Source organism: Barbatula barbatula, assembly GCF_947034865.1.
Source record: "Barbatula barbatula genome assembly, chromosome: 20".
Taxonomy (NCBI): domain Eukaryota; kingdom Metazoa; phylum Chordata; class Actinopteri; order Cypriniformes; family Nemacheilidae; genus Barbatula; species Barbatula barbatula.
In genome coordinates, this window is record NC_136783.1 from 20095754 (window position 1) to 20117990 (window position 22237).

At 38.9% G+C, this 22237-nt stretch overlaps 1 protein-coding gene across 1 annotated transcript in view; it reads left to right on the forward strand.

Annotated features, from left to right (window-relative positions):
- Window positions 1–4602: 4602 nt before the first annotated feature.
- Window positions 4603–22237, forward strand: part of cacna1da (calcium channel, voltage-dependent, L type, alpha 1D subunit, a) — a gene marked incomplete at its 5' end in the record, with an annotated part of 60113 nt that continues 42478 nt past the window's right edge. The window contains 6 exons of the mRNA XM_079482853.1: window positions 4603–4841; window positions 6025–6130; window positions 18207–18346; window positions 19855–20018; window positions 21421–21573; window positions 21699–21892. Coding sequence (XP_079338979.1) covers window positions 4603–4841; window positions 6025–6130; window positions 18207–18346; window positions 19855–20018; window positions 21421–21573; window positions 21699–21892 — 996 coding nt within the window. The remainder of the gene's footprint in view (window positions 4842–6024; window positions 6131–18206; window positions 18347–19854; window positions 20019–21420; window positions 21574–21698; window positions 21893–22237) is intronic.

Consider the following 22237-nt stretch of genomic DNA (forward strand, 5'->3'; position numbering starts at 1 on the left):
TCTTCAAAATATCTTCTTTTGTGTTCAGCAGAACAAATAAATGTATTAAGCTAATTTTCCTACTATAGTCAAGAACTGTCTGGTTACCATTTTGTGCGAGTGATTAAATAATGACAGAATTTACAATCGGTTCCTTTAAGAGCGGCTTTACTGGCAATAGATCCACTGTCGCTATATGATCTTCACTGTTTCTGCATTACACACAGGGATAAAGAAAAACAGACTCAGAGTGAGACTACAGAAGAAGAGAGAGTCATTGAGAAAGACATTTCTATTCGTGTACCTGTAATCTTCAATCGGCCAAAAACTAAAAACCACCATACTTTAGCATTTTGGTATTCTTCACTCTAGTGCCTCTTAAGTCATGTGACAGTGAGAAGAAATCGTGACGAGTGATTGGCTGATAAGGCGTTTAATTATTAAAGTTGTTTCGTGGAGAAACCATTATATCTGGTAGACTGGTAAGTGGACACCAGGCGTAAATGTATCCCAGTCTCACAGTGATCCAAAGGCCCAGCTGACCCTACCACCGGGCACCACATTTTTAAAAACACATGGACTTTATTACAACTTCATCATGGGTTTATGGGGATAGTTTTTCACATTCATAAATGCAAGAGTCCCAAAGGTAAGCTAACTTGATTCTTACTGTTACCTACGGGTTCAGTATTTTGATCATTTTATTGTTTAGCCGGTTGTTAATGATTTTTCAGCATCTTAAACCTGACCAATAAAAACATTTTATATACAGAAATGAGAATTTAAATGTGTGTGTGCAATTTAACTTGACGTAAACATGTGTACACCCGAAGGACACTCTTGAGTGTGCATATGTTCACTTTCAGGATGAAATTTACACAACGTTTTATACATAAAATCCCAGATGTACCAGCAGAACATTGTGTAAAGGTGTAAAACTGGTGCGATTCATTCAAAATCGAATTCTGAAAATGTACTCATGTGTAAAATTGATAATATTTTCTTTATATTCTCCTTAGAATTTAATGGTTTAAAATTGACTAATACTGTACATGCAAATGAAAACATGTCTTTATCATCTGTAAGGTTTCACTGTTAACACCTGAAGGAATACATGTTCTACATACATTTTCGTATAAACAGACATCTTTATGGAATAATATCTAGATCTTTCTCTAATACACACTTTCTGTCAGCTGCTGTGTGACACAAGCTCGACAGCAGAAATGTCGGTGAAGGTTCGTGTTTTAGAGAATATTCCAGACATCACTTGTAATGTGAGAGATGTTTCTGAGCAGGTGGTGAACAGGTTCTGTCATTTCTATAGGTGTCTGATTGCGACAAACTCGTCCTTTGAAGTGTTGGATGAAAGAAACATGACAAGGTTGTCCTCAAATAGAGATGTTGTGCAGTAATAATACATCACTTCATTCAAGTATGAGGATGATGAAATTATATAACAAATTTCCCCCTTGGAAATGTTTACTCAAGAGAAGTCGGTTTGAGTTCAGCTCTAATCGAATGGTTTTTAAGCCTTAAGTTCTGCTCTGTGAAATGTTGGTTTTCTCATATGGACATTTCGATCCAGACCATTTTCAAAGGAACCCATAGGCCTATTCGTTTCTGAAAGTTGCTTAAAGCATTTCTTGGCCTTACAACGGATCTGTTCCCTTGGTTTACATTTACATTTGGTCATTTAGCAGACGCTTTTATCCAAAGCGACTTACAAAGAGATAAGGGAGCAATAAGAGATATGTCAAGAGCAATATAGGTGCTAATACAAAGTTACTAGTTTCAACGAAAGCTAGACCACTACCTGTTGAGAGAAGAGAGAGGGTTGGTGTTCTTTTTTCTCATTTCTCTGTCAAGTATTCACAGAAGAGATGGGTTTTAAGTAGGATGTGGTTGACCGGACCACGTTGGGAAGAATGTTCCACCAGGAAGGAGTTGTGAAGGGGAAAACGATTGAATGCCCTTATGAGAAGGCATTACTACATCAGGGGATTCTGTTTACATTGTGCTAAAGATATGCTAAACAATCTCATTACGCATTCGAATTAAAATTACGCCATTGAAGGGATACTTCACTACGTAAGCAAACGTCCAAGCGGTCGAACGGGTGTTGACTTTTTGAAGCTCCAAAAAGTGCATCCAGCGATCAAAGAACGGCTCGGCGCGGAAAAACAAGCCTCTGGTTCACGTGCATTCGACAGAAGGCGGAAGCTAGACATCGACGTTAATAGCGCTGTCGATATGGATATTTATTTTAAACAAATGCATCGATTCACTTTAGAGGACCTTTGTTAAGACCAAGATCGCTGTGTGCACTTTTTGAAGCTTCAAAAAGTCAACACCCGTTCGAGCGCTTGGAAGTTTGCTCACTAGTAAAGTATCCCTTTAGAGGCGTAATTTTAACTCGATGCGTAATGAGATCGTTTAGCATATCTTTAGCACAATGTAAAGAGAAACATTTTAAATGAAATAACACTGGGAATACAATAAACATTGCTCAATATTGTTCCAGTATTGCTTCCTAAACAGATCAGGTTTTTGGTTATCTTACCTATGGCCCACGTAAGTGTCCGATCCGATTCCGATTGATGCGATTATTCGGTCGAATCGATTATCAATCATCGGCTTTTTTTTGGAACAATACTAGGAATAAAACAGGACGATATATCAATAATCAAGATTTAGGAAACACAATAATCCGCGTTTCGACATTTTGGCGAACATCAAAAACCCCGCCACTCTTTCGACTCAAAATAATCTCTTTGAACAGCGATGGGGTCTCGACAGTGAGATGTGTTTGCGCGTGCACAGCCGGAGGGGGAGTTCAGCTCGTATCACCGTGCGTTCACCGACGCCGCGTGACGCTTACACAGTACACACGGGCACCGAGCTCTCGCGCTCTCTCGTGAGCCAAATAGCGCCTTCCCGAACGCACACTGATGCATTTGAATTTACCGTGTCAGATCCGACCCGAGCGTTTCAATCGATGTCGGAGTTTTATCTCTGGATATAAGCCGCAGCATCACCAGCATCAGTTGAAAGGAAAGACCTCATCAAAGGTAAGATGTGCACGCCGGGGCCTGACGCGGTTCTGGTTAAACGTGTTTTATTTGAATGGATCGATCACGTCGCGTCCATCCGAGGGCTGGAAACGCTCGATGGTGCTGATGCAGGGGATGCGCTCGTTTAGCTCCGTTTGTCCTTCATGTGTTCGGCTCCCGTTAGACCTTTGATGTTGTCACTGCTTGTCACATCCAGGCGTTTATAAAAACTGAACACGATAAACGCATCACAGCTGTTGGAACTGAATCAAATGATGAAAGACACATATTTAATGTGTTCGAGGAGATTCGGTTATGTCTTTATATTTAGGTTATATCTCTTTATCTAGCAATGCATTTCTTTTCATTGCCTGCATGGTATTCTTATTAGAATGATGCATAAATCGCATTGTGGACAAAGAGAAAACGATGCACGCAAGATTGATGTTTAACTAATCTTGCAGGAAGTACATCATTTTCTCTTTGTCCACAATGTTATATTGATCGTTTGTTTCATGGTGCGATTGATTTGTATCGACATCAAAACGAGATAAATTAATAGAAGAGCATTTGCTGACAAGGATGAAATGCTTTTAATGTTTTACACGGTTAGTGTAAAGATTAACATCTCATATGGAAGTGAGGTATAGAAGTGCTGTCACCATACGGATCTGATGTCCGTATTACCATCAATTTCACAATCTGATGGAAGACAAACGCTTCAAGGGAAATATATACAAGCGTATGACCTTTCCATGCATATCTTCATTTGCTCTGTAGGGGCCTAGTGGTTGAAGGACTCAGCTGATGCATCTGTTTTGCATGTGCATCATATCTGAGCTTGGTTGTGCTGGATCATATTTTGACAGTGTTGTAGGTTTAGCGTGATTCTCTGCCACGTTGTCTGTATTTGCAGGCTGGTTGTCATTGGGTCATGCTACATGCATTGATTTTTCCCCAAGCTCAACTTTATAGTGACATCAACCTAATAATATCTTTGTCATTTAAGCAATCTTTTTTCTTCCTCGCCGACCCGGTTTATTATAAGGTCTACTTAAAAAAAAGCTATGATATTTTTAGTGTGTAGGCATACTACATTTAGTGTACTGATTTGATTCGAACGCTGCAAGGGATTTACATTGACTTACAACTTAAAGTCTGTTCCTCACATAGAGCTGTCGTATGGTTTCAAAAGAGTGAAGCGTAGCGTAAGTGCCTTCACACTTAGGACTTCTTGTGAACCCAGGCTGAGATGCCGGCCTTGTAGACACTGTATGCGTTTTCTTGGTCTTACACCCACATTGTTGCATTATATAATGTTGAAGTGAAGGAAGTCACTGCACAGCCTCCCACAACATTCTCTTCTCCTGCTTATTCTCTCTCTTTCAGTTCACAGAATGCACACACATATTCTAACTCGCCTATCCATTTCTCCACAGAGGCAAATTATGCCAGCAGTACCAGAGTCCCTGTCTCTGGTGACGTGCCAGGCTGTTGGTGAGACACTCCGCTCCCTCGCCCCTGGCCGGCCCATGCTGGTGGACGCCCCGCTCAGGCCCACGCCCGCAACATGAGCGCCAACGGCCCCGCTACGCCTGCTGCGCCCCCTGCCGCGCCCCCTGCAGCTGCGGTGGCCGTGCCCGTGTCCTCGGTGGTACCGGCGGGCTCACTGGCCCAAAAGAAACGGCAGCAGTATGCCAAGAGCAAAAAACAGGGCAGTTCGGCCAACACAAGGCCACAGAGAGCTCTCTTCTGCCTCAACCTCAACAACCCCATCCGTCGGGCCTGCATCAGCCTCGTGGAATGGAAGTATCCTTTATACGGTTTGTATAGGGAGTCGAATGGGTAAATCAGTTAATTCACTTGTGCATGTAGAGCAGATAACGGGACATATCCAGATGTCCCGTCCTGACGTATAGGCCTATGATCTACTCCAGAAGCCTGTCTGGTGGTCTTTATTAAAGAGAAGATCTGACCTGCCTCAAGGAACACCTTCATCCTAAAGTGATACTTCACCCAAAAAGGAAAATTCTTTCATCATTTTCTCACCTTCGAGTTTGGGTTCCAAATCCGTATAAATGTCTTTGTTCTGATAAACACAGAGAAAGATATTTGGAAGAATGCTTATAGCCAGACCGATGTTGTTCCCCATTGACTACCATAGTAGGAAAGAGTGTGCCCCAGAACTGTCTGTTTGCTGTCCTACATTTCTTCTTTTGTGTTCAACAGAATAAAAAAAAGATAAAGTCATTTTTCCGACTATGGTAGTCAATGGGGGGCAAGATCTTTTTGGCTATAAGCAATTCTTCAAAATATCTTTCTCTGTGTTCATCAAAAGTAAGTAAATGATGAAAGAAACCCTTCGCAAGCAGTTTGATTGACAGGCGATTATAACGCCCATATTATGTGCCCCTGTGACTGAACGCCATTTGTCCAACAGCTTGAAATAATAGCTGAAACAGTAAAACAAGAGATATATACCCAGCTTTAATGCAAGTTCACATTATAACGACAAACGATAACTAAGTCATAACTTATAAAAGCATTTCTTATGAAGGCGAATAGCGGAGTTCACATAACAACTATACCAATACAGACATGTGTCGACCAAAACCATTTCAGATTAAAAAAAAATACACGTCATTAAGTTTAGCTATAAATCCATTTGTGTGACAGTAGTAGCCTACTGCATCATGCGAGTTTAGAATTAACGTAACATAATGTTATCGTCTGCTGGTGTGGACGCGATGTATAATTGTTGCAACAGTTATTCGGAATGTATCCCTCGAATGTATATTTCAGACCTTTATAAAAAATACATTTTTTGGGTGAAGTATCCATTTAAACTCAAGTCATGTTCAGTCGAGCTTTAAAAAGAACATCTGTTTTCAGACCCCATAGAAGATAAATTGTTCAAATTAGGATTATGAAATCTTATATTATGTCATGTTTTTATATTGTTCTTTGACGCTTTCCTTAACCCAAATATCAGGCCATTCGATATCTTTATATTGATAGCGATTTTTGCCAACTGCATGGCCTTAGCTGTATATATTCCCTTTCCTGAGGACGACTCCAACTCAACCAACCACGACCTGGTGAGTAAAAAACTTTGACCTTTCAGCATATTGCAGCTTGACCCCTGTCATGAGCCCAAACCCATACTAACATTAGGGGTGGTGTCTGCACCATTTCAAAACAGGTTTTAGGTCAAAGAGCATCTCCTGAGGAACTAATATCTTATTGGTTAATATATTTAATATTTTAATCAGTTCTATGTGTCTCCAATAGACCCCTTTTGCGCCGACGTCACGCTTACGTCACAGCATTAGCTGTAGGGAAAACTGGAGGCGGCCAATTCAAACCAGCACAGATTTGGCTACATAAGGAGTTTAAAATATCATCTTGTTGTGTTGTTTAGTGCCGCAATCGACAGAATACAGTCTCCAATTTGATATTTTAACACATACCTGCTGCCATTGCCAAACAAAAACACTGACGACAGCTGTAGTAAAACACAATAAAACAAGCGGACTGAACAGGCACGATCATCGAAATGCTCACGTTTCACTTCATAACATTGAAGATAAAAAAACTACTGTCTTTTGTTTATGTGGATTATGAATTGGGTATGTGTTTAAAACTATCTCACGTATGCCCAAGTTATTTAGGTAGCGTTAACTTTTCAACACATAGCTTAGTTATACAACTAGCTGTTACAAACGGCCAGGAACGAATCATAAAGGAAACTATTTGTCATCTCTTTTTCTTTGATTGTCACAAGTGCATTAGGATAAAGGGAGAGGGAACAGTGAGAAGGCTCATGTTATGTGTCAGGTTTGTGTTCATGTAAATGCATTTTGCTAACGTTGGCCACATTTAGTAAACGCAGGCATCTATAGATGTATACGCTCTCAGTTTATCTTTACTATACACGCTTGGTTTCTCTGTCTGGTAGGTGTAGATGTCAGGCCACTTAAGTGGGTATAATCCTGTCCCTGATCAATTTAGCGCATACAGGTCGGCCAGGTTCCTCGTGTTAAAGTTAACTTTGTGAATAACAATCGCGGTCCTAGACAATGAGTGACCTTGCATGTATTTTTTTTCTAGTCATTGCCAAAAAGCAAGCATCTCCACATAAACATGAGCATCCAGTAAATTGTACTGAGTTGTGGCTGTTTTTGCTGGTTATGATCAGTTTTTAAAGTTTTGTATGCGGTTTTATTGTACATGAATATTTTTATATTTTCAGCTTGTTGGTGATTTTATTAGAATTTATTTGCAATTTTGAAATGTGCTTTTGTCCTTTTATTATTTATTTATTTATTTTTAATGTTGCTATTTTAGTTAAATATAATGTTTTAATTAAGGTTTTGCTTTAGTTTAGTTTATTCATTTTCTGTTAATACCTTTAGTGGCTCAACTTAAACTTACCTGACTAATTTCGTTTAGTTTGTCCAATAACATTTAGGCTGATATTTTATTTGATTTCAATTAACATTATTGTTTTCGTTCTAGTAAATAACCTTTTTAAATACAGGAATATAGGACATTCGATGAATTAAAAATGTAGTGTTCATCTTTATTTTATATATTAAGAAATGATTAGAATACGAAAAGTGAAAAAGGACCTGTTTTGTGTTTACGTCTATTTCATTTGATATGTTTTTCTGTTCCGAATTTTGATTTGAAAATAGGAGAGAGAATATTTCTTTACCCCAACGAATAGAACCTAAGAGCTGTCATTATGTCTGTACATTCCTAGAAGAAATAATGGATAAAATGTGTCTTATTATAAGGGATCATTCCTGAGAACAGATGTATGTTTAGATGACTAGAGCTTATCCTTTCTTTTCTCCATTTTACTTCCTTTTAACAAACTGCTTTGCCCGTACAGTTTAATTGATCAGATTCTTAACTATTGAGATAAATGATTTATATTTAGAAAGGAGCAGAGTTTGGAACGGAGATTCGACGGATTTGGAGGGGGCGGATGTTCTCCGCATTGCATTTCTCCTCGGATTGAGAATGACTGTGAGTTGAGATAAGACAGCTGTTCGATCTTGTGCCGGAGCGCCTCAGCACGAGGGCTTCGTGATTTGTGAATAGCTTTCATAGACGCGGTTTCATTTTGTGAGTCTAAACACAGTTAGGAGAAACAGCAGGCAGAGACGTTACATCCTGGCTTTTTTACCCAAAAGTTTGATCAAGTGATTTGCAAATGGCTCACAAAAAATTCCATAGTAAGCAACATTTCTGCTTGTTCTCTTTTTTTGTTCTTTTATCCGTTTATCCGCGTGTGTTTGTTGAACAGTAGGAGTTAATCGCAGCAGAATTTCATTACAGACCCAGCAGGTATGATAACATGCCTTCTAGGAGGACTCACGCGGATGAATCTGAGTCTTTAGGGACATTCGAGTGTCAGAGATGTGTTGGTAAACCGTATAAACTGCACCTGGGGTGATCAAGGGCAAGAGATATAAAGCATTTTCATAGTAAACATTATATCCAACAATGTCACATTGACAGATGTTCATAAGAGGTGCACATTTTACTGAATGTCTTGAAGCATCCATTTTAGGTTTGAATTTAAAAATGGTTTCTAAATTTGCATAAAGTTTACAGTCCTTCACGTGCAGTACGCTTTCAGGCGTCTGGTCAGTTGGTAACACCTAGAATTTCAAAATCAAGCGCAGGCGGCAGATCCTTTTCCTATCTAGCACCTAAACAGTGGAACAGTCTTCCCCACACTGTCCGGGAGGCAGACAAACTTTGTCAGTTTAAATCTAGACTAAAGACACATCTTTTTAATCTTGCATACACTACACTATCATAATATACATTCTGAAGGTTTAGGCTCCAATAACAACTGATGCATTCGTTGCATCAAAGAGACTTGTCTCATTGTTCCAAGGTTACCAGAGTGGGAAGGACGAAGTCCATCCGCGTGTGTTCAATTATTATTGATAATCTTCAAATCAACATTTTTTTATTTTGTCTTGTTGTGCAGCACTGTTGAGCTTGTGCAGAGGCTGCAGTTTTTGTCAGAGGGGAAGTGGAATCCCCTGGTTAGGCCTGGTTTCCCTCTGAGGATTTTTTTCTCCTCCAATGGCCTGGCCGGGGGGCTGCTAGAATTTTATAGTTTTATTTAATTAACACTGCATATAGGAATTTATAGTCTGTCTGATTTTTGACCTGTGTTTTGACTTGCATAACCTTATATGTTTTGCTTATAGTCAATGTTTTCTTGTACAGCTGCTTTGTAACAATGAAAATGGTTAAAACCGCTATATAAATAAAGCTGACTTGATTTGATTTAGAGTAAAACAGGTTGGGATTTTATAGATGTGTGAAATGTTTTGACCGTAGCATGACTTCTTCTACCCAAGCCTAATGCGCAAAGGCAGTTCACTGTGAGCTCTATTTGGTTGAGGTTTCATTTTAATTGGGGTTTGACATGCAGCCCGAGGGAGTTTGGTTTAATTTTTAGCATGGACTGGGGCTTTAGTTCACGAACAGACTTCTCTTAGTTTTGTAGGTCTTAAAAGCAAAGCTGTAAGATGTGAGCAATTTATAGTTATTATACAAATTATAGTGACTGGAATCTTCGTTTTAAAGCCCCCCTAATTCAGAAAATGCACCCAGAACCACCCTAGAATGTCCCCAATAAACCTCAACTCTCCTCTTGTCTTGAACGAGCTTTTGACATTCTCTCAGTAGCCTGACGTCACATTGATTGAGCCGTCCCTATGACTGCTGATGGACTCTGCTGTCTCTGACCCTCATCGAGTTCTACACTGTCCACCATTGTTTTCACGCTGGACTACTTACAGTGAGCTACAAGAATGTTTTGTAAACAAACGGTGTTTTGTTGTTGGATGCAAGACTGAACATAAGTCTTCATTTACTCCCGAGATCAAGCCTCTGAAGACGCTGTGGATTAGTTTGATTTCTCAACGGAATGTGCAGAAGACATCATGTGAAGTCATTTTACACCGGGATGCTTCACAAGCGAATGTTAGTAAAGTGCTGCATTCATAATGGGTTCAGTTTTTAAACATTTGACACGTTTGTCCCGTGTATTGTCACATATCAAAACAATATTCACGTTGTAAAGACGTGGTGACGCATTTGTGCATTCACGTATAGAGAGCCTGTTTCCAGCGTACTCAGTTTTTAAACCAGTAACGTCTTATGTACTCTCAATTATAGTGTTTGGATTTTAAAGATGAGACGGTGTTTCTCATTCTCTTCAGTTTTGTTGTTGGTATTTTCTGCTGGAAAGGGGCGGAGACCAGCAGCTAATTTGCATTTAAAGAGACACACACCAAAACCGACATGTAGGGCACAATGTAATACAAGAGCTGGGGTGTATTTTGAGCTGAAACTTCACAGACCCATTCTAAGATTTATATTACATGTCGTAAAAGGGCTATATTTGGGGGCCTTTAAGTTAAAACCATTTAATGTCCTAACCAAGTGCAACATGACAAGTACTTTGTCCACATTGAAAATAAATCATGATTTCATATTATTCCTAAACTTACCAACAGATAGGCCTACTACAAAAAGATCGTTTTTGTTCTGTCACTAGAGATGAAAAATAACTGCCTTTTCATCAGTCTTTCTGTGCCTGTTTTTACTTGAATTCCCTCGGATGCCAGGTGTCTTATTTCTAAGGGACTCCATTACCCATAAGTCTCAGCTTGTTTACAGGTCACATTGACTTATTGGAGTTCACATTCTGTTAAGATTACAACTACAACTGACTTTTTATCCCTACACCTGCTAGATTTCTTCTTGCATTATAAAAGTCTTGAAAAAATGTCTTCAGTCAAGTATTATAGAAACAGTCGGAACATCCGAAAGCCACAAAAGTTCGGTTTTAAATGAATGATGTACTACAGCCAAGTGAACTGGAAAAAATGGGTGTGCAGTTATACCTGTGCTTACGCTACAGTATGTTGCTCAGAAATATGGTCGGCAGTGTTTACGTTTCAGTCGGTGAACATTTTGTACCTCGAAGAGGAAACAAGGTGTGTATAATTGGTTTGTTCAGTCACAGTGACGACAAACACAAGCCTCTTTAGATTAAAGTCACATTTATTCTTCAGGCGTATCGAGGCAGACGCACACACACAGACGCAACACACCTTGTTGATACGGACCAGACTTCGCTACAAGGTTATTCCCGGCTGTTTCGTGTAGTCGACAGAGCGCTCTGAGCAGCTCCTGCTGAACACTGCTGTGTACAAGCGTGCCCTTTTCATAGCCGATAATATTCACATTCCCCAACCTTTACCACAAGCACAGTGTTTTATATCATGCAGGAAATCTCACATTGACTTCTATTGTTGTGACCCCATATAATTATAATACCATTGGCTTTGTTAGATATTGAATAACGTTTATATTATATATATATGTGTGTTTGTGTGACTGTGTCTCCAGACCCCAGTGGTGATAATGTCTGAAGTGTGTGTTTAATCACTTAGCTAACCGCTTATTTTCTCCAGATGCGCTGACTTCCCAATGGTCTTTATCTAAGCGTGTGGGTTTGATGGAGTGGGAAATACTCCGTCTTTGTGTAAATCTATGTGTGATATAAATATGTGATTTTGATTGCTACTGCAATGCCTGCAATGCATTTCAAAACATACCAAGTCTTATCTTCCACACTGCGTATTACATTTCTAGCAACGTATGCTTTGCATATGTTCTGGAACATATTTCTTTCTTATAGCTCCGATTTAAAGAGAACGCAAGTATTTTACTTATGTATGTGTAACATTAAAGGTGCTGTGTGTATTTTTTGGAGGATCTATTGATAGAAATGCAATTTAATAAACATATGATTTCAGAGACCTTCCATAATGGAGAGTTATGTTTTTACTACCTTGTGAGCTATTTCTATGTACATAGAATGTACATCCCCTGACATGGAAATCGCCATGTTGTTTCTACAGTAGCCCTAAATGGACAAACTGCTCATCAGAGCGCGTTTGGTAAATATGTTATCTTCTTTGGAAAAGAAGCGGAAACGTGATGAAATATTAGATCTGCGTCAGCCACCGTATTGTTTGGAATTCGCGACCTCACCACTAGATGCTGCTAAAGATCCACACACTGCCCCTTTAAATATTTCTCCGTCCCATTTAAGTCTATTTTATTTGTTTTATTTTGAGGTGAAATATGAAATGCAACTCTGACTGCCAAATTTGAGTGTTTTTAATTCTTCTCTGGTACGTCTGCTTGCACACTGCCCCTAGTGACCAGGGGTGAAACACCTGATTGTTAGCCGTTCATAATGGCTAATCTATGTGAACGGATACGGTTTGTTGCTGGGTTACGGAGTGAGAGAACAAGGTTCAGGAAAGCAATGCAGTGAGAGAGTGGAGGTGGTGGAGATACTGTATTCAGATGCCTTTCTTTATGCTTTTAAACTTTATCATTTCAAGGCCTTTCAGAACTGTCATGCACACGCATCTCTATTACACACTTGCGATCTGGCTCCCTTTTTTCGAGTTCTTTATCTGTTGTCAAGTCTTTTCTTGGAGAAAGGCACTTTATAGCAGGACACTGTCATTTTCTACAAGCCTACACACAGAGGTTGAGGGGGGCAGCTCTTCCTTCATCCGCCTTGTGTACATTGACTGATCTATACAGACAAGGGTGAGCGAGAAAGAGAGATGGGGGAGGTTGAGGTATCTCAATGCATTTTTCTCGTCGCTTAGAAACGCAGCACTTCAGCAGCAATGTTTTGCCGACGTTGATGTCCTTACAGTCAAATGACATCAACAATCCAACATTTACAAAGAAACCAAACCGGATGTCGTAGTAATGTTTTCTTTATCAGTGGTGCTTCTATGGTGTGCATCGGCGCTTTTATATTGTTTATTTTTGAGTTTTGGGATGTAGCCCCACACTGCAAAATTCTCTCTTCTTTTATCTTGTTTCTCAGTAAAATGTTGCCCTTATATAAATTTTGACTTTGTCAATTTATGAGATAATACCTGTTTTAGATAACATGACCTTCACCATATCATGACCTCAATATTATAGCGAATAATGATTTGGCTAATTTGACTAATCAACAGCCACCTACAACACCATAGCAACTGCATAGCAAAACTTGGCAACGCCCTCATGCTTGTCGTTTTGTATGCAGTATCTTTTATTTAAATACATTTACATAGTAACCGTAGAAAATACGTTTTTTGATATCCAGCTGATTTTTTTGTATTTGTCGGGCATGAGTACATGTATGGGTGGGCAAGTCAGTGAAAATGTCAACCTTACCTTGAAGAAATTAAAGTTTTACCAACTGTTTTACTACGCTAACAGCACATATATCAACATGTGAAATCTCTCTTCAAGTTTTAAAGCATTTGTTTTATTTTTACTGCAGGATTTTCATAGTCGGGTAAGTGTCATTTTCAGGATTGTCACATCCATTACGGTACATATTCCTCATAAATGGACACATGAAAATAAAGTCACTATTTGATATTCTACAAAGTTTGGCGTCTCCCAAAAACTGTGTTCATTTTGAAAAATAGACCAGAATGCATTGTGTTGGGGATGCGTAATAATTATTTTGCTTTCAATTTTAACATGTAACGGAAAGGATATGACAACACAAATGCAAGCAATTAAAAGAAGACTTTTATTACCATAAAAGGAGAAGCTTTTGATGATGAAGGTGAAATTTGCATGTGCTTTAATGGGCAATATGGCACATGTGTTTTGTTTTAGTAAACTAGTGTACACTGAGAGAGAAAGAGAGGAATATGTACAGTTAGTCTTAGAGCATAAACAAGCAGAGATGAGTCAGATATATTTATGGATTGCCCCACAGGCCTCAGTTTCTCTCTCTCTCTCTCTCTCTCTTTATATATATATATTTCTCTCTCTCTCTCTCTCTGAGAATAAAGAGAATAAAGTTTGTGTTTTGGGGATGTGTTAATGGACTGGGATTTCTGTTTTAGTTTGTCTTTATCCGGACATATTGCTTAATGAACCTCTCTCGCTCTCATTTGTAAATTAAATTAGCTTCGCCGTTGTTTATTTACACAATATACCAAGTTAGTGGCAGTTACGTTCTCAAAGCTCATCATTTAATTCAGATATATAATGAAAACAAGATGCACTGAACGACTGTACTTCCGTGCATGTCGTGTTTATAGCCAATGTGTTCAATCACGCATTTGGTTGACAGAAAACATCCATCATTTTGTCCATGTATAGGTTATAAAAGTAATCCAAATTACTATATTGAGTTAGTAAATGTCTTGTGTAGGTGAATGAGGCGAGCTTACATTGCAAAAATGGCTTGAAAAAAATCTTGTTTTTGGTAAAAATATCTAAAAGTTCTTAAATCAATATACAATTACTTGACAAGAAAAGTGAAAAAATCAAAAATCTGTCCATGGGGTGAGAAAAATAAAAAGATATGTTGAAAATTGCTCAATTCAAACATGCAGACACTTAAAATCTCATTGGTTTTTTGCGTGTCTTGTGACTAGATGTGACTGCTAAGCTGTGTTCCATTTTATATGACCACTATATGTAATATAATTAACAATAATTAAATGAACTTTCACAATGTACAACAGGCATACGTAAATTCGTCCGTTGTTTTTCTAATCTTGTGATGCGGCGCGCAGTGGCGGTTGAAGGATTTCTCCTTTCCACTTCCGGCGAAGTGATTTATCGATGTTTCCTCATTCCCTACGCCGCTCGCAGTGCCCTTCGAACTGAACCTGTTCGCTCCCTTCGTTTTGGAATCTCACTTAAGATGGCGGAACACCCTGTGAAGTCCACTTTGCAGTCCACTTATGGCCAAATGGCCCGCACCTCTAGTTAATGGGCAAATTCCAAACTTCCTCGAGCGTTCACACATCACTTTAGATTTGGTCGTGTTTTTCACAAGAGAGGTGAGAAACAATGGAATCTGAAATTATTGGTGCTATATTTCAATTTTGCGCTCCTGTGAGTTTGTTTTGGTTTTAGTTTTGCTAAATAAACTCAAACTATTGATTGTTTTCTCAAAAACGTCCATTTTGCTTCAGAAGACCTTTGATGCTATTTTTGGCGAGTGAGTGTTCTGTTATGTGTTTGTGACCGACATCCCGTAAATATCTTATTTTCCACATAGTCTTCATTACTGTCACTCATCTCTCTCTCTTTCGCTTGCTCTCTCACTCTGTGTCTACTAGCGGGATCATGCGCATGAGTTACTCTTTTCCTGCAGTAATAAAACGCTTCTCTCTTGCGCAGGGCTAAGTGCTCCATTCATTTGTCTGTAAATAGTTGGCAAAGCGAAACCGGGAGCATATAAAAAGCTTCCCCAATATTCTTACACTTAAACACGCATGCACTAACCTCTTTCATTGTGTAACCTTTGCACAGCTTTTACACACACATAAAGAAGAACGCTTGAGTTAGTGTGTGTGTTTGTGTAAAGAGATGGTATTTGACATGTTAAATGGCTGTGTCTAAGACTATCGTGCACTGGAAACATAAGCCATGACTGAGCTGCATGTGCTTTAATGCGCAGTGAAAAAGCTGAGAGTTGAAGTTACACTGTACTGGTATTAGCATGGACTGTGTGTCTAAGCTTCAAAGTTAATAAAGTGAAGCTAAAAGTAAAGTGTCTTACACAAAAAAAGGCTAATCCGTATGAATTTGTACATTCTCATTGTGCATTTTAGTACTGTTTGCTCTTGATGTAAGAGTTAGGAGTGGAACTTAAAGTCCCCATGAACCTGAAGTTGCGGTAATATTTATTTCCGTATTTCCGAGTGAAATGGAATTTCTAAATAATGAGAAAAATTGTCGTTGTGGCTTTCGTCTTTCTCTGCGATTTGATTGGATGTAAACAGCCGTTGCATTTTCAAATGGAACTGGCAGCAGACTAACTGAGGAGTTAACGGATGCTCCGCCCAAACCGTCTTACATGCGTCATTTAAGATGGATAGTCAATTTCTAGTCAAGATTCTAACTAAAAATGATGAGGGCACACACATTTTAAAAGGAGAATGACCCTCATTGATAAACTATTTACAATAAACACTGCAGTATTGCATGAAAAAAAAGGCATTGGAAAGTTTTTTATCCCTGGGACTGGCGCTTGTTTTCTTCTAGTAAACGATTCACAACCATACACATACAAATAGACCACCTAGTCAAATAGTTTCGAATTCCCATGAGTTAAGGTTTATGGATCTCATTCTTTTTGACTTCAAGTCTATTGTTGTCTACAACAATATTTAAAGGCACTGACAATTCTGCACATTAACAGCTAAAAAGATGTATGTTTGTTACTAAAATGAGGCTATGAAATATCTAAATCTTTCGTTTTTTTGCTTTTTATTGTTTGTTTTATAATATATTTAATATATTATGTGGACCCCTTGGAAGTTTGCTGAGACCCTCGGATTGAGATATACTGGTCTATGAAATGTCGAAAATCTCTTAAATATCTTAAAACAGAGATGTAAGCCTTGTGTGTGGTTTTTTTCTTTTTAAAAATTTAGTTGTGAATTATCTGATCAAAATTGCAATAATTGCAAGGTATTAGGATTGCTCTGATGGTGAAAGAAATACCAGACAGTTTTACCAAAATGAAAAAATCTGTCACTGTCTAACAAAGTTACTGTCTATACACCACTTCACATAAGCATTGTGCCAATTAGCTTTTTAAGTAAAGCTTTCATGATGCATCTTTCAACAATTGACTGAGTTTTACACAAACACCGAAAATGATTATCTGCAATGATCTCAGTTCACATTAAAGGTCCAGTGTATGAAATGTAGCGGCATCTAGAGGTGAGTTTGCGAATTGCGATCAACGGCTCACTCCACTTCTCCCCCCTCACTTTTGAAGCACTATGGTGGCTGACACAGGACTAAGATGTCGTCACGTTTTGCTTCTTTGCCGAAGGAGACAACAGATTTACGAAAAAGCAGTTTGTCCGTTTAGCGCTAATGTAGAAACAACATTGAGAGTTCCATGTGAGGCCACCCGCGGTGTATGTAGATAGAAATAGCTCTTTCAAAAGGTAATAAAAACAATAAGGCTTCATTATGTAAGGGCTCTATACAGCTCCGAAGAAAGTTATGTATATTGCATTTCCGTCAATAGATCCTCCAAAAAATGACACACTGGACCTTTAAGTAATACAATGAGATGACCCTCAAAGGAACAACGTTTTGCACAGCGTTTATTGCTATCCGACACTTCTGTTCTACAAGTTGAGGCCGAGGAATGATGTGTGGGTTTGCATCTAAGCACTTAAACTGAATTTAACAGAACTTACCAAATAACAGTCACTTGAAACCAAGGAAGATACAACATGTAAAACCAACCACACACCAAGGTGATCTGATACACAGGAATATAAATACACAGTGTTGATAGCGATACGAAATAAAGAGACAGGTGAGCATAATGGGTTACCATGGGAACAAATGAATGGAGAAACAAGGCATTACCAACTACAACAGGATGTGACAGACTGGAGGAAAACATAATGTGTCAACACGATTAATTCCTTACACTACAAAAAAGATTTTGATAAAAAAAGATTTCGAAGCCAATAAGAGCCTAGAATCGATGGTAACCGCGTGAAGAAATTGAACAAGCATCTCAGCTGAAGATCTCAAGAAGCTGCATAATCAGTTCTGGTCAATGTCTGCTTACACTGAACTTTTACCAACATTTTTTAACTTTGTTGTAGGTTAAAGCATAATTTATGAGATAAACCTACACAATGTGAGAGATAAAAATACATGTTGAACGCCATTTAATAATGAGGTCACCTGATATAAAGTAAGTATCTTTGGGTTAAAGCGTCTGTTAAATGACTAAATGTAATGTAAATAAAGTATATATTCAATTTGACATTAATAACTTATTTTTTTATTCCCTCTGCACTTTGATGTCATTGATGAAATACAGTTTTTTATTTGACGAAGACGAGTAACCCTAGCGGTGCCTTTGTATGATTTTTCTACGAATATTTCGAAACAAGTGTCGTTCACACAAATCAAGACTGTTAACTGAATACGCGTGTATATATAAGCTTGGATGTTTAGTTAAATCCATTAAAATCATTATCGACATCCTCCCACAATCCTTTTCTAATCGATGAATTTCTCTCTCTCTCGCAGGAAACAGTCGAATATGCCTTCCTTATCATTTTTACGATCGAAACCTTCCTGAAGATCATAGCATACGGCCTGGTGATGCACCAGAACGCGTACGTCCGAAACGGATGGAACATGCTGGATTTTGTCATTGTAGTCATAGGGTACGTTTGTTCCAATTTATAATGTATATCAAGTCAATAAATTCATTTTTATTATTGCATTTATTGTATTTAAATTGTATTATTTTATCCTGTCATGTCCTGTGAAGCCCTTCACCTGCCTGTCATCTGCCACACACACACACACACACACACACTGCTATCTGTGGTTTTGGGGGACATTCCGTGGACTTCCATTGATCTTATATCAGGCTTATGATATATTTTATCCCCTAACCCTACCCCAACACCTAAAACTAATAATCATACAAGCCTTTCTGCATTTTTTATTTTCAAAAAAATGTAATTCCATATGATTTGAAAGCTGTTTTCCCTCCCGGGGACCTACATAATGTCCCCACAAGGTCAAAATGTATTTGTATGTGTGATGAATACCAGCGCACACACACACGGACCCATAGATATGGAATTAAAGAGTGACCAGTGATGAGAGCCGCCATCTTTTACTATACTGATATTCTGTTATCTCTAGTGGCCATTTCTTCAACTTAAAGGGATAGTTCACCCAAAAATCCTCTCGTCATTTATTTACTTGTATGTTGTTCAAAACCTGTTTATGACTGTGGAACACAAAAGAAGATATTTTGAGATGTGTCTGTGGTTTTGTGTCCATACAATGGAGGTCAATGGATGCCAGTGTTGTTGGGTCACCAATGTTCTTCTAAATATATCATTTTTTGTTCTGTAGAAGAAAGAAAATCATACAGGTTTGAAATGACATGAGCTTGAGTAATTTTTGGGTGAACTATCACTTTAAAGCATCTTTTGGCTGCAAAGCAACACTAAACCATAAATGTAGCATTTACACAGACTGCTGAAACGTTGAGTTGTGTCACTCAATCTAACAAGTCCTGTTTGCATCTCTCAATCACCCTACTTTAACAAATATATTTGATCTTCTATCCACTTGTAATTTTAGTTCATATTCTAGAGATCGTCTCGTACTGTTTACATTTCTCTCCATTTCCTCGTCACCGTGTCCTTCTCTGTTTGACTCCATAATTCTGCCTCACCGATACACGCACAGTCCACTGAGTAGCTGGGTCACATTTCGATCTGTTCATTTCATGCAGAAAGAGCTCTCCATCTCTCTCTCTATCTGCTCGTCTCTCTTCACGGGACTGTTGTTCCTAATCTTTGGTTCTCACACAGCATTGCCTCTGTTGCCAATGATTACCCATGAATATGAACAGATCACTGATGTTACTCTGTATTCACGGTTATGGCCATTTTTGCTCACTGCATTTAATTTATTGCTTATTTGACGGATTACGGATTTCGTTATCATATCCTTGTCCTTTCTACAATACAGTATCGGTTCATTTCAGGTCATCATATTTATATAACATTTTATTCATGTGCACTGCACATGCACGTGGTAACCGCATGGCAACAACCTGGCAACTCCCCTTAGCATCTTAGCATTAGTATCACATCATCTTTATTCTGCAGGTTTCTTCATTCTTTGATATGTTTTTTGTATTTTTCAGGTTGTTCAGTGTTGTTTTGGAAGTTTTGACCAAAGATGTGGAGAAGGACACCGGAGATCTCCCGGCTGCGCATGCCCACGCTGGAAAATCGGGAGGATTCGATGTCAAAGCCCTCAGAGCCTTTCGAGTGCTTCGACCGCTTCGCCTGGTTTCAGGAGTGCCCAGTGAGTTAAAAAGACCTCCAGATTCGTAGGATTTCATGTAGACGGTTTCATCTTAACAACATAAACAAACCCCAACTTAACTTCCGGTAATCATTCACAAACAAAAGAGTGCCTGTAGATTATTTCTGATAACATTCAAAAGAAACCGAGAAGCGTAACTTGGCTAAACTTGTGTCTCCAATATTCTGAATATAGACTGCGATACCAAACTCAAACGCTAGATGTCAATGTACGGTATGGTTTGTTTAAATGCGACCGAGGACAAATTGTTAATTAAATAAAATGAACATACAACAAAATTCAACAAATCGTTTATTTAATACAATTATTATACAGTAAAAATAAACATTTAAATAAATAAATAAAATATAAATTGTTAAATTATTAGACGCTTGCCAAACACAAACTGGAAGTTAAAGCCACAATATGTACATTTGGACCCCTAGAAGCTAAATGACTTTATGTAGGAGACTGGAATTATGGGAGATGTCGTTTACACCATCCACAGGCGTATGGCGATCACCCTTCATGTTCACGATGAGGTAATGAATAAATGTTATTTATGTGAATTAATAAGCTTTCAATAAACGAGGAAAGTAATGCTACGTTAGCCTGTGAATGATATTGGACTTTGTCAATTGATTTGGTAGGATAATGCTACACAGTTTTACGTCTTTAAAACAGTCATAGTGTCATCCTTTAAAAAGTAAACTACGTTTACGCTTTTTTGGAGTAATCGTGAATCATAATAACAGAACAACAGATGCTGCGTCCCAGATGCTCTATAACCATTTCCGCATTTGCATGTTGCCGTAGTTTCTACAACCGGAAACTGAGGGTCGTGCGGAGCAGCGGATATTAAATCACTGATATGCGACAAATACAAGGGAGACGAGGGACGGGACATTATTTTAAATAGGAATTTCTCTGGATTTGCACATTCTTGGGAACATTCGGGATAATGTAAGTACACAACTGCATGAAATATATCACACTCTGCAAGTGATCCATATTGTGGCTTTAACAGGGGGTCAGGCGAGTGCGCATCCGATAAATCGGTCTATAGTGATATAGTATACCACTTTATATAAAATACTTTAGTTAAGGGCTTTGACAGTGAGCCCTGCTGAGTACCGGAACCCCACCAGGGGCTTGATGTTGGGTGGGAGATGCTTCATGATGTGACCATATGGCAAGAGCAAAACCGCGTTCCTTACTGAGCGCCTCAGGAGCATTCATTCAGAATGAGCTGTTAAACTCAACGCCCTAAAGACTGTGTGTGTGTCTGTCTGTGTATGTGTGTGTGTGTTCCGCATAGAAAATAAATGTGAGCATATACCGTAAAGATACACACTAGAATAAAGCGAGTGTCGAAATCATTCATGCTTGCGCATATATGTAGGTTTGCAGGTGGTGTTGAACTCCATCATAAAAGCCATGGTTCCTCTCCTCCACATCGCCCTGCTGGTTCTGTTCGTCATCATCATCTACGCCATCATCGGTTTGGAGCTTTTCATTGGAAAGATGCACGCTACGTGTTTTCTTAAAGGGTCAGGTATGTGGCTTCATGCGTTACATGGTTTGAATCTAAATATTATGAAGCTTTTTGAAAATCATTGATTTGTAATGTATTGTTGGGTATATTGGATTCAAAATATTTTTCTCTTTGCTCTGCAGAAGCAATCGCAGAGGACGAACCTGCGCCGTGTGCTGTTAACGGTCACGGTCGCACGTGCCCCATCAACGGCACGCTGTGCAGAGAGGGTTGGCACGGTCCCAACGGGGGCATCACAAACTTTGACAACTTCATGTTTGCCATGTTGACTGTATTTCAGTGCATAACCATGGAGGGCTGGACGGACGTTCTCTACTGGGTCAGTATGAGCATCCTAACCTTCGCCAGTCCCAGCTACACTTCTTGCTAGCATAGACGTCCTTTAATCTTGAATTAAGGAATGTTAATGAGTTAAATCCTAATTGTATTTCTGTTGAAGAGAATAGTGTGTTTGTAGACATTAGCGCTTTATAGAGTGTGAGATGCTGTAAGTAACATCCCACACGCTGAAGCAGGAATTGAAGGGTCTGTGACTGACCAGTGTGCTCTGTTGAGATCCGCCCACCTCTCACATCATCCTCTGGAATATATTTGCTCCAGTTCACCACAGCACAGTGTTCACTGACAGTAACTTCGGTTAGGTTGGATTGAAAGGAAAGATTGT